Genomic DNA, 12772 nt, shown 5'->3' with positions numbered 1-12772 from the left:
CTATAATGGTTAGATGATCCTCCCCTTTCCTTTTAGATGTTTATAAACAGTTGAATTCAAATGACATATATGTTCTGGTTGGTCCCAGACAATTTTTATTTGAGGGATCCCTAATATCGGCCTTGGTACCCTAGTGCATAGAGTGGCGTTGATCATTTATCACACATTACTCTGATGGCCTTGGCTGGGCAGTGTTGTCAAGGGTATCTGTACTGAAGCTTCAGGAGTGCTTGCTTTGTCTTGATTTATATTTCCACCACTGCACTGAAGTATCTTTTTATATGAGTACAGGTGCTCAATCCAGACATTAGGAGAGTTTCAACCTCCAACATGATAAAGACAATAGATTCATAAAACCCTCAGGTATCATTTGAAGCTAGAGATGGTATTTAGAGTTTTGAAAGATAGATTACTCAGTACAACCAAGCTGTAAGTAAGCTACTTTGGGGCCATTTTTGTACTAAGCTGGAACAAATAGTTGTATCTGCTGGCCACAATGCCTGCCCATTTGCAAATAGATCCACCTAAGATAGAATGGTTGCATGGGTGGTCTCTGACCAGAGACTGACTCAACATCATTCTAAGTCGTGGGGGACACTGGTGAAACCTGCTGAAGAGTCATGCCCAATGGGCAGTTGGAACCCCAAAAGTCAAGAAAGAATTTTTCCCTTCAGAACCAGATGTTGACACTGTAATCTGGCTTCTTTTCCTCCCATTCCTATTCTCTATGGTGAATCCTCTATACCTTCAGACAACTTTCTAAATGTAAATAAACTCTGTATTGTGATTAATTCCAGGATACAAAATGCGTGTGAAAACAGTCTTCATAAATGTAAACAGCTCTCTCAGGTCTAGCTTGGACCAGCTTGATAACGCATATTAGCCTTTGAGCCTGGGCTCCGCCCCACATCACTGTCTTGCCATCAGCCTTTAATGAAACTTAACCATTCTGACTTAGTACCTTGGATTCTGGAGAAATCCAGGCAGGGCCTCTGATTTCTAATGACCGCCTGTGTTAACAGTTGATGAACTTCTCCAGCCCTCAAACCCCTGCCCAAATCTGGCTTGGTCCATGTTTTGTTCTCTAGTTGTGGCTTAATTTAGCTAATCTTCAGGGCCTTCAGCAACCTAAGAGTCTAATTTTCCTTTCCAGGAATCTCAAAATCTCTCTCTGTCTCTCATCTTCTTTCTGGCATCTAGTCTCCAATTTCTTCTATACTCAAAACGATAGGATTCTTTTGTGAATGAGAGAGAAATCTAACTTACTGGCTTAATAAAATCTAACTAGCTTAAAAAAAAAGAGGGGTGGGGGAGTTCTTTGGCCCACACAACTAAAAGGTCCAGCAAAGATTGTAATTTCACATGAGGCTATACCCAGATGTTCAAACAATGTCATCAGAGAGCATATCTTGTCATCTCTCTTTTTTTAACATCTTTATTGGAATATAATTGTTTTACAATGGTGTGTTAGTTTCTGCTGTATAACAAAGTGAATCAGTTATACATATACATATGTCCCCATATCTCTTCCCTCTTGCATCTCCCTCCCTCCCACCCTCCCTATCCCACCCCTCTAGGTGGTCACAAAGCACCGAGCTGATCTCCCTGTGCTATGCGGCTGCTTCCCACTAGCTACCTATTTTACATTTGGTAGTTTATATATGTCAATGCTACTCTCTCACTTCGTCCCAGCTTATCCTTCCCCCTCCCCATATCCTCAAGTCCATTCTCTACGTCTGCATCTTTATTCCTGTCCTGCCCCTAGGTTCTTCAGAACAATTTATTTTTTTAGATTCTATATACACGTGTTAGCATACGGTATTTGTTTTTCTCTTTCTGACTTATTTCACTCTGTATGACAGCCACTAGCCTCCACCTCACTACAAATAACTCAGTTTCATTTCTTTTTATGGCTGAGTAATATTGCATTGTATATATGTGCCACATCTACTTTATCCATTCATCTGTCAGTGGACACTTAGGTTGCTTCCATGTCTTGGCTATTGTAAACAGAGCTGCAATGAACATTGTGGTACATGACTCTTTTTGAATTATAGCTTTCTCAGGGTATATGCCCAGTAGTGGGAATGCTGGGTTGTATGGTAGTTCTACTTTTAGTTTTTTAAGGAACCTCCATACTGGTCTCCATAGTGGCAGTATCACTTTACATGCCCACCAACAGTGCAAGAGGGTTCCCTCTTCTCCACACCCGCTCCAGCATTTGTTGTTTGTAGATTTTCTGATGATGCCCTTTCTAACTGGTGTGAGGTGATACCTCAGTGTAGTTTTGATTTGCATTTCTCTAATGATTAGTGATGCTGAGCTTCCTTTCATGTGTTTGTTGGCAATCTGTATATCTTCTTTGGAGAAATGTCTATTTAGGTCCTCTGCCCATTTTTCGATTGGGTTTTTTTTTTTTTTTTGATATTGAGCTGCATGAGCTGCTTGTATATCTTGGAGATTAATCCTTTGTCAGTTGCTTCACTTGAAAATATTTTCTCCCATTCTGAGGGTTGCCTTTTCATCTTGTTTATGGTTTCCTTTGCTGTGCAAAAGCTTTGAAGTTTCATTAGGTCCCATTTGTTTATTTTTGTTTTTATTTCCATTTCTCTAGGAGGTGGGTCAAAAAAGATCTTGCTGTGATTTATGTCATAGAGTGTTCTGCCTATGTTTTCCTCTAAGAGTTCTATAGTGTCTGGCCTTACATTTAGGTCTTTAACCCATTTTGAGTTTATTTTTGTGTATGGTGTTAGGGAGTGTTCTAATTTCATTCTTTTACATGTAGCTGTCCAGTTTTCCCAGCACCACTATTGAAGAGGCTGTCTTTTCTCCATTGTATATTCTTGCCTCCTTTATCAAAGATAAGCTGGCCATATGTGCGTGAGTCATTGAGAGCTAATGACTGACAGCGACATCACAAGTGCGGTTCGTTACAGAAGCGGGATGCGCAGATGGAGGTTGTGGCTCTGTGGCTCTCTGTGCTCTGCAGGTGAAGGCAGCTGAGCACACTGGACAGCTTCATTCATTCGACTGTAGGCTTCTGGAGGGACAGCCCGTTCCATGGCCAGCATCACTTCACCTGGCTTCCTGCTCTGTACTTCAGAAGCACTCAGTAAAGGGGGATCTAACTGAATTCGTTAACAGTAAGGAAATCACTTTCCGTTTGCAAAGTAGGTTGAGCCCAGAGGTATTTCTTAACAGGGTTTTAAAACTGCCATTGACAACTAGATTATATTTTATTCCAATTACACTGAAGTGAGTTCTGGTATATTTCCTGATTGAAAATATCCAGAAGAGTTCAGTTCAGTGAGTGACAGCATTTTTCACAGCCTAAGGCATTCTTTGGGTATTCTGGAGGCAGAGAGAAGGGGAGGGTGAATGAGACAGGACGGGTGGGAGAGAAGTGAAACCCAAACTAGAAAACAAACGTATACATTCACCTGGGGTTTCTATAGAGGGAAGAAATACAGCCAGCATGTCAGTGTTTCCTGGGCTTTAGTCACCCTCCTGATTTTTGCCATCCCCTTTGTATCAGTCAGCGTTCTCCAATGGAACCAACAGAAACAGAACCAACATACACACAAGAAGATATTTATTTTAAGGAACTGTCTCGTGCAGCTGTAAAGAAAGCAAGTCCAAAATCTGTAGAGTGTGCTGAAAACTCAGGCGGGATCTCTGTTTCAGGCCTGAGACAGAATTTCTTTTCTGAGAAACTTCAGTTTTTGCTCTTAAGACTTTTAAGGGTTAGGATGAGGCCATGCAGATCATCAAGCTGAATCTCCTCTACTTACAATAGCTGATTGAAAATGTCAATCACATCTACAAAATACCTTCACAGCGACATCTAGACTAGCGCTTGACCAAATAACTGGGCACCATAGACTAGCCAGGTTGACACATAAAATTAACCACCATGCCTTTTTACCCCCTGTACTATCATTCATTTATTCAGTAGATATTTACTGACTGCTCCTATAAGTGCCAAGCACTTTTCTCAGGTCTTGGGAAGTAATGGATAAGACAAAGTCCCTGCCCTCCTGGAGCGACACTCTAGTGGGACATTTTGGGGAGGAACCAGTTGGATAAGAAGAGAGAGGATCAACAGTTCTGCTCTGGCCATTTGAAGAATGAGATGCCTTTAAACATCCATGTATAGGCTGTCCTGTAGTAAGGTCCAGGATTTAAAAAAAAAAAAAAAAAAGGAAATATGAATTACTTTAAATTTTTCACTCATTATAATGACATAGGATGAGTGTAATATTAAGAAAAACATACAAAGTATCCAAGTTAGTGTGCTGGTTAGATTTTTTCTAAATATGTGAAAAGCAATATATACCACTGTTTCATTTTCTTCATAATGCTACTCAGTTTTTAAAAACAAACTTTATGGGGAAAGAGGGTATTGCCCGTTTCCTCTGTAAGAATGTATAAGCGCCAACTCAAGAACTGTATCTCTTTTGTTCACTGTTATCTTCCCAAGACTGTTGCATTCTCAGAAGTTGAAAGCAAGATATTGTAATTGAGAACCACTGTACTGCAGGAAAGAAAGAGAGGGTTCACCAGCCAGAAGCTGTCTCTCCCCATCTCAGGTCTTTATGCAGTGAAATCCCAGGTGCACCCTCATATGTGAGCCCGTCCAAGATTTGCCTGTGGTCAGGAGTATCTTCAGGAGGGACCTTCAGGAGGAAGATGAGAGAAAGACTCAGCAGGCAGTGAGAAGGCAGATCCCATGGTCACAAGTGAAAGCATTTCAAAAAGTCTGTTAGAAAGAGAACTAACAACCTGAGTTTGAAAGAGGTCACAGTATTTGTCCAGTAAAACGTTTAGAACCAGTAGGAGATGGGAGCAGTCACAGGGTTTGTACAGGAGAGTGTACAAGATTAAGGAGCTTTATTAACTGAGATCCCTGAAATTCCAAAACATGGGACATGACGTCCTATTGCTCGTGGAGAGGCTGATTCCTTCATCAGTGTCGGGGACAGTGCTTGACACAGAGTAGGCACTCAATAAACACTAAGTAAATGAGTGAGGGAATGAATGAACTGTTAACGTTTTAACACTTATCCATTCTACACCTAAAATTACCTCTTGTAACCCATGAATATACCTGTCTAATAGGAAGTGGGGTGAGGATGAAAGATTAGCAAGCCCTTGGGGCTGCAGATCTAAAGCCACGTTCTCTGCTCCCCTTTATTAGACATCTTGCATGTTGATCATCTATCTGAAGGGGAAGAGAAAGCATTATTTATTGGCCCTCCTGAAGCCTTAATAATAATTATACTCATTTTTCTCTAAATTTAGGTTGAGTGATGCTCTAAACTTAAAGAGAATCCGTGGTGTTGGTTTGAGGATTACGTGGTCATATAATTAAGTCATTACCCCCCAATATTAGACAGACTTACCTCCCCAATCACCAGAACCCTGAACAACCGCAGGCTTTACCCACCAAAGCAGTGGATTCAACATGCACGGCCCTAAATGGATTGCACCTTCTCTGGTGGCAGATCAGAGGGAGAGAAGAGTCCAGGAGGCTCAGAGCCACGTATGCCCGCCTCCTTCCAAATGTGCCCATAAGATAGGTCAGTGGCGAGCAGTGAAAGAGCTTGAAGTGTTCCTCCCGGAGCTTGTCTCCCGGGGAACTGGAGTGGCAGGTCTCTTCCTCTATGGCAGTATGAGGGGTGGGGAATGATTATCTCACTGAACAGTTATTCCAAAATCAGCAACGCTTTAGGAAATCTGTTAGGCTGTGTCTGCCCTAGAATTCCAGTGTGTCAACATTTTCATTTGCCTCACTTCCTTCTGTTTCAAGATTTGAAAATCTTCGATGTCTGGATCATGCCCAACTCAGATGTCACTATTTCCTTATTCAGTGAGGCAGCGTCACCACTGCAGGTGCTGAAGCGATGCCCAGCATGGCTCCTTGCTGCTTCTGAAGACGCGAAGACACACTGGCCGCTTTCCCCATGGATATTATTTTGGGAAAGCTGTGCTGATTGTGGATATCAGGAGCCCCTGGGTGTCCTTATATGGCTGAGGCAAAGGGAAAGGTACTCTTCTCCTAAGGGCAGGGGGTAAGGAGAAGCCAACCAGAAACTTGCTGGTGTCAGCAGTGATGTGGTGACTACACACCCACCTCACCAGGCAGCAAAATCTTGGAGGGTGGAGGACGAAATTTCATACCTCTGAAGAAATGCTTGTGCACACCATCACACACACAAAATCACACATACACACACACCCTGTAACACCAGCTTTTAGGAAAGGTCCTAGGCTATGTAGGAGAGAGAATGGAGATGGGCAATAACAGTTGTAAGACATTCCTTATTTTTCCAAATAAAGAACACGGTAGTGTTAATTTAACTATACAGTAATGAAATCAGCTTTCATGGGTAGCTGCAGAAAGGGATTCATTATTTTACATGTCAAACCATTTAAAGCTATGATTTCTGGCCGATGACAGAATATTTAGAGGGATTTGCACAAACTAATAAACTTCATGCAATTTATAAGTACCTCTGAGCCTGCACCAAGGTTAACCAAAATATCTTAATAAAATGTACCTTGTTTGTCATGACTTCTCCTTAATGAGGAGCATCTCTGTGCTTCATTGGCTAATTCTAAATTCTAGCAACTTGTTTACTTAAGAGGGATTTCATAATAATGTAGCTTAATGATGCATACAGTACAGATCAGGTGATTCCGTTTGACAAGTATTTTCTTCTGCCTGGAATATTCTCCATAAGCAAAATCTGTCAAAAATTAGAAACAAGCCCTTGAGATTACCTAGTGAAAGCCTTTCATTTATGGATGATGAAACTGAGTTAATAACAAAACCAGGATGAGAACGCAGATTTCAACTCCCAATCCTGTGTTCTATCCTCTACCCATCCTTTAAGATTCAGTACAAGCCCCACCTCCTCATGAAGCCTTCCATGAATCCCAATGATTTCTCACTTTTATGCACCCCAATCATGGTCTATACTGTATCATTTAGCATTTGGTTAAAAGTCTTGTCACTTTCAATATTATGTCATATTCTTGTATCTCTAAGGAGACTATTATCTCAAGGACAAAATCCATGTTCGAGGATTCTCTTGACTGTTCCACAGTACCTAGCAAATCACATGCATCACCTAATCTTCTAACCTACTTGTCCCGTCTCTAATGAATCCAGGACTTTGCTCCTTGTCACTTCAACCCTACTGTCCTCTTTAGTAACATAAACTTCCATATGCATGACTTTTTTAACCATAGATTTACACTATATTATACATATATATATATATACACACACACACACACACATACACACATCCTTGACAACTAGCACTGTAGCTGGCTCATAGTAAGCGTCAATAAAGGTTTGGAGAGAGAGAAAATTCTTGAGGTCACTATGATCAGGGAAGGTACACAGGTACACAGAGGAAGTAAAATGTTAAATTGAGCCTTGAAGAAAACATATTGATTAACGTGCAAAGAGGAAATAAATGATACGTGAGACAAAGAGTATCCTATGTTTGAATTCCAAATTGGGTACTTATTATTTGTTAAATCTTAGGCAATTTACTTAACCTGTCTGAGCCTCGGCTTCCCCATCTGCTGAACTAGGATAATATTATAGATTTCATAGTGTCTGAAAAATAACTGATAAATTACACAGTAGGATTCGATAAATAGTAGTTACTAACAACAGTAACAAAAATTAATAACAACTCCTTGAATAAAGAAGCCAATAGATGTCCCAAGTGAGGGCACAGTGGGTAGCCTAGTTAGACTACAGCAAAATGCTTCACAAAGGGAAATGATGATAGGTGAGAATGGAGAGACAGAGGCCAGATTCAGTCACCATTTCTTTCTCCAACCAACTTGAAGCTTAAAGCTATCAACTGCATCACTAAATTCACTGCAGGATGTGATGATGGCCGAGGACTGTGAAGTGGTTCATTCTTAGTAAAAAGCACATGGGCATTGAATCAGACAAGACATGGGTTGTAATCTCAGGTCTGGCACTTACTGGGGCATAAACTGGAGGTGGTTTGTTGTTGTAAGTGTTAAACAAGTAATACATGTGAAGCATCTACCATAATGCTAGGCAGATGATGGACACGCAACAAATCTTAGTTATCTTTTCTTTCATTTGTCTTTGCCTCTTCCCAAGCTTTTCTCTAGCTCTTTCTTTGTCACCAGGTTCTTTGCTTGCCTATCCAAACCTACGGCTTTCAACAAGGGTTTACTGAGATCAGTGTCATTAGAGAGCATTTAAAAGCACGGACTGTAAGTCGGGCACTGTGCTAATAACTCTAAATTTAAACACAGCTGCCTGTATTGTCCTTGGAAGTACTTCAAATTCATTTGTATGAATGAGCCATGTCCCCTCCAGGTAAACCAGATGCAAAGGAGATCAGCTTGAAGTTAAAGCCACATCATAGGCCAAAGGTGCTCACGCTTCCTATAGTTCCAAAAGTGTTTATCTGGGCATAGCATAGAGAAAAACCAGGAAACCTGGGCTAGGTATCACTGGAATGGTAGGAAGCAACAGTGAACAACAGTGGAGACACAAAAGTCAAAGTATAGCCAGGCCTGTCCTTTCAACCCATGCATCCATCACACTTCTGGCAGTTTAGCCAGAGGAAATAACTACGGATATGCACAAAGACTTAGCTAAAAGGTTTTCTTTGCAGGCCTGTTTATTTAAGAGTATAACAGTAAAGCAAGCCTTAACATCTAAAAATAGATTGATTCAATTATGGTTTATCCATATAATCTATGAACACACGCTGTCACAGAGGAATATTTATTAACGTGGAAAGATGACCAGGCTATACTATTAACTGACAAAAGCAGATTGCAAAGCAAAATATACTAGGTGAGTCTGTGTTTTTAAGTATATATGAATAAAAAAAAGACTGGAAGTTTAGCAAGATATTAAAAATAATCGACACTGAAGGTGAAATTATTAATTTTTACTTTTTGTTTCCTGATTGTTTATAGTTTTGAACGTTTCCATATATCACTTTGTAACAAGAAAAAATGCCATGTATATAAACATATATATGCTATTTTTTCAAATACCTATGGCATTTTTGTTACAAAATATATGTATATATGTAATGTATTTATATGGCTTCGATAAATGGTAGTTTTTAAAAACTACATATTTTATATATAATATATAAAATTATATATTTAATAATATACTACACACACACATACTGTTTTGTGAGTGGAGATAAATGGTGGATGGATTAGATTAGATAAATGGTAGATGGATGGTAAATTAGATGATAGATTAGATCATAGATAAACAGTAGATTAGACGGATTGATAGATGATGGATTCGATACATAGCTGGTAGATAGATAGATGATAGATAGGCAGGTAGATAGATGTCCAGGAGGCGCACAGAGCCAGATGTCTAGCAAGACGGTGTGTATTGAGTGCCACGCAGTATCAACAGTTACAGGTTAACCAAAACGAGCGAACGTCCGGGCAGCTGTGCCTGAGCCCGTCTTTTCTCCGTCAGGTGGACGCCCACGGCAACATTCTCCTCAGCACCCTGGAGATCAGGAACGAGACTAGCGGCTCGGAAGTGCTCACGGGCGGGAGCGACCCCAAGGCCACCATGTACTCGTACGACAGTGCCAGCATCCAGTACCGCAAGCCGCTGAGCAGCCGCGAGGCGTACGGGCGCGCGCTGGACCGGCACGGCGCCCACAGCAAGGGGCGCCTCCGCAGGCGCGCCTCGCAGCTCAAAGTCAAAATCCCCGACTTGACTGATGTGAATTCCATAGACAAGTGGTCCCGAATGTTCTTCCCCATCACCTTTTCTCTTTTTAACGTCGTTTATTGGCTTTACTATGTACACTAAGTTCAGTCCCCATGGTTCCTTAAACGACTACCTTCCTCTTCTCTTAGTTTTTAATCCCACAGGTCCCCAGCAGCGGTACTGCTGTGCTTTTTGAGGTAAGAGATTCAGTCATCCAATTGGTTTTAGGTCTTGCATATCAATTTTATTACTGCACCATGTTTACTTCAAAAAAAAAAAAAACTCTATTTTTTTTTCCAGTCTACTGTGGTCCAGGTTACTGGCTCTTTCAGAGCTCTGTTAATTGCCATGTTTACAAACAAATACACACAACGAGAGAAATTAGATAGGCCGATCTTTAGCAGTTCTAGCCGCCCTGGATTTGACTGATTATTTTTTAAGTAAAACTGAAAAGAGGACCCAGCTCTCTGTGTGCATGGCTTCCTGGTCAACTGTAACAATCTCATGCTGCCAAAAAACAACACAATTTCCAGGATCTCAGAAGACAAAACAAAGCCATTGATAAGTTACAGATTTCCAGGAAGAAGGGAGAACAAAAAGGAGCCTAGAAGAGGAAGGAAGACTCCCCTCCACCCTCAAGCTGCCCCAGGTCCACTGTAGGAGGGGGTCCCAGCTCCACGGAGGAAGAGGGGGAGACTGGCAAGCGCTGCCCCAGGTTGTGCAAACCCAATCTGCCATCTTCACCTCACCTTTAAGCTGGATATTCTGAAAAATGCTTCTTTCTCAGACTTCCAGGCAGATTTAAATTAACATTAGAATCCAACCTGGTAGCCACTGGGAACATTTTTCTTTTCTTGTTAAGTATAAGGAGTTTGGGAGGCAGTGACCATCTTTAAGCTCTTTCAAATGAGCAGCCCTGAACTTACTTCCTCAGCCTGGAATCACTTGACGCTGTGTCATGAAGCCATGGCATCACATTGTCCTCGTTCCTCCTTTAGAGAGATTGAGAGAAAGGCGCTGGGGTGGGGGTGGGGGGGGAGGTGCGCTTTGAAGAAGAGGGTGGTAAGAAATTTTTGCTTGAGAAAAATATTGCCCTTTCCATGAGGAAGGCAAGATTTATGTGCTGTGAAAAGGGTGCCTGGGCAGTTACCTGAACTGCCAAATCTTTAATCAAATAGTATATATTTCTTAGCCTTCCAGAGAGCAGTATCTAATGGTGACAAGGTAGCTGCACAGTGCTAGTTCCTCAGCTAGCATGTTATGCCTCTGCTCTCTGAGCTCTGCATTCCAACACAGGAAATGAATGCTTCAGGAAATGCACATATACCCATTTTGGTATCATGCTCCTTCAACGCCAGATTTCTACTTTAAAGAAAACCTTCAAAACAGCAAAACCACAGAATAACAACAACATCACTGAGCCTTCAAACATTTCCAACAGCTCTGAAAGTACAGCCCTTGTCTACAGTCGTTACTGCTTCTGCCTTATCTCTGCTCATGGATTACTTTGCTCATCATACAAGGAGCATCCCTCAAGAGCCCAGCACACAATTCTAACCATATCCAACCAACTAGAGTTGAGATTCATCTCATTTTATGTCCTTAAAGCCTCGTTATTTTTGTGTATGTGTTCAGCCTGAGCATATAAGAATTCTATGTGTTCATTTTCAAGACTGAGTGAAACCCAAAGTTGGCCAAACAGTCATGAAGGCGATTTGGGACCTCATCTATGGATGTGATATGAGTTGAGGTAATAATAGGGATGATTGCCTCTGTTTGACGATCTGGCTTTCTCCCTAAGGTTGTGATGAGGCCCCATGTTTACAACAGCATCAGCTGCTAGAGATTATAAACTTAATTGAAAAGAGGAAGCTGAATTTCTACAGATAAACCCAAGGAGAGTTATGAGGTGTTCTTTTAGAAAGCAAGAGGAAAAGAGAACCCCCAAATAAATACATGGTTATGCTATAGCTAATGTATGTTAGTAAGAATATAAAAACCCTGCTTTGACTGGAAAAATTATCTCAGTGGTTTTATGAGAAATGAATCGGGCATGGGAACCAAATTTCATTTAAGTTTTCAGTTGTATAATCACAGTTCCCTGGTCAAGAAAATCCCCAGCCTCTGGGGATGAAGCAATCCATTTCGAAACTCTGTTTAGTTAGTTCTTTGGCAGGGTGAGATGCTTTTCCATCGTGAAATGCCCAAATAGACTAGAACGTGGCCATACCAGTGATAGTAAGGTCAATATTCCCAGTGACTACCCAGGAACCACTGTGTAGCCGTTTATTTTGAACACAGGAAGTGAGGCTTTTGGCTGATACCTAACAAGAATTAATAAGTCAAAACTCTTTTAAAAGTTTTTAAGGATGAAATGCTAAATCAGAAACAAAGTCTCTGTTGATCTGTGTTCCATAACAAAACAAGTTCTCTTCACCTGTTTAGATCATTCTTCTTGGAGAAGATTGAGCATAGTTTTTTTATTATTATCTTGCCTTAAAAGTCTAAAGGATTTGATGCTTGTAGTTTTAGATGTAAAGCATCTCTGAGAGAAAAAGAATGTTTTGAATTCTTATCTTTTATCCTTTGTAAAATGTAAAACTTAGTAAGCCTGAATCTACCATCAGGCACGAAATGGTGTCACTGTCGGCCCTCCTGGATGTAGACAGTCACAGCTAGCACTACACAAATTGTGTTACATAGCTCTGGTTTTAGAGGCAATTGGCAGCCAGAAAAATGGAAAAGCTGCCATGTTTCTAATTAATAACCTCTGGCCTCACTTCCTTCTTCCGGACACCTCCTAGCCAAATCCTCCCCAATCTCGTTCCAGGCTGAACAGTACACAGAAAAAAATCCTTCCTTCTCTGCCTCTCTACCTTGTCTTGCCCAAATTGATGACATAAAACATAAAAATTGCTAGACATTCTTAAGTGCCCTCAACCTGGTCCCCATTCCTGAAAGATTCAGATCGCTACATTTTAGAGGGGTTACTGTTTAACCATTTGG

At 41.0% G+C, this 12772-nt stretch overlaps 1 protein-coding gene across 3 annotated transcripts in view; it reads left to right on the top strand.

Annotated features, from left to right (window-relative positions):
* GABRB1 (gamma-aminobutyric acid type A receptor subunit beta1) overlaps nt 1-10284 on the top strand; it is a 394887-nt gene extending 384603 nt beyond the window's left edge. For 2 of the 3 annotated variants that reach the window (XM_027103041.1, XM_027103042.1), the window contains one exon: nt 9524-10040. In XM_027103041.1, coding sequence (XP_026958842.1) covers nt 9524-9868 — 345 coding nt within the window. In that variant the 3' untranslated portion in view covers nt 9869-10040. Of the gene's footprint in view, nt 1-9523 lie in introns of all 3 variants that reach the window. The other variant, XM_027103040.1, reaches the window with a different exon arrangement.
* The last annotated feature ends 2488 nt before the right edge of the window (nt 10285-12772 follow it).

This window comes from Aethalodelphis obliquidens, unplaced genomic scaffold (assembly GCF_003676395.1).
Source record: "Aethalodelphis obliquidens isolate GAN/ISIS:26980383/991018 unplaced genomic scaffold, ASM367639v1 scaffold6, whole genome shotgun sequence".
In the NCBI taxonomy this organism is placed as follows: Eukaryota; Metazoa; Chordata; class Mammalia; order Artiodactyla; family Delphinidae; genus Aethalodelphis; species Aethalodelphis obliquidens.
The sequence above is the reverse complement of the archived record's forward strand: the minus strand, read 5'-3'. Positions and strand labels throughout refer to the sequence as shown.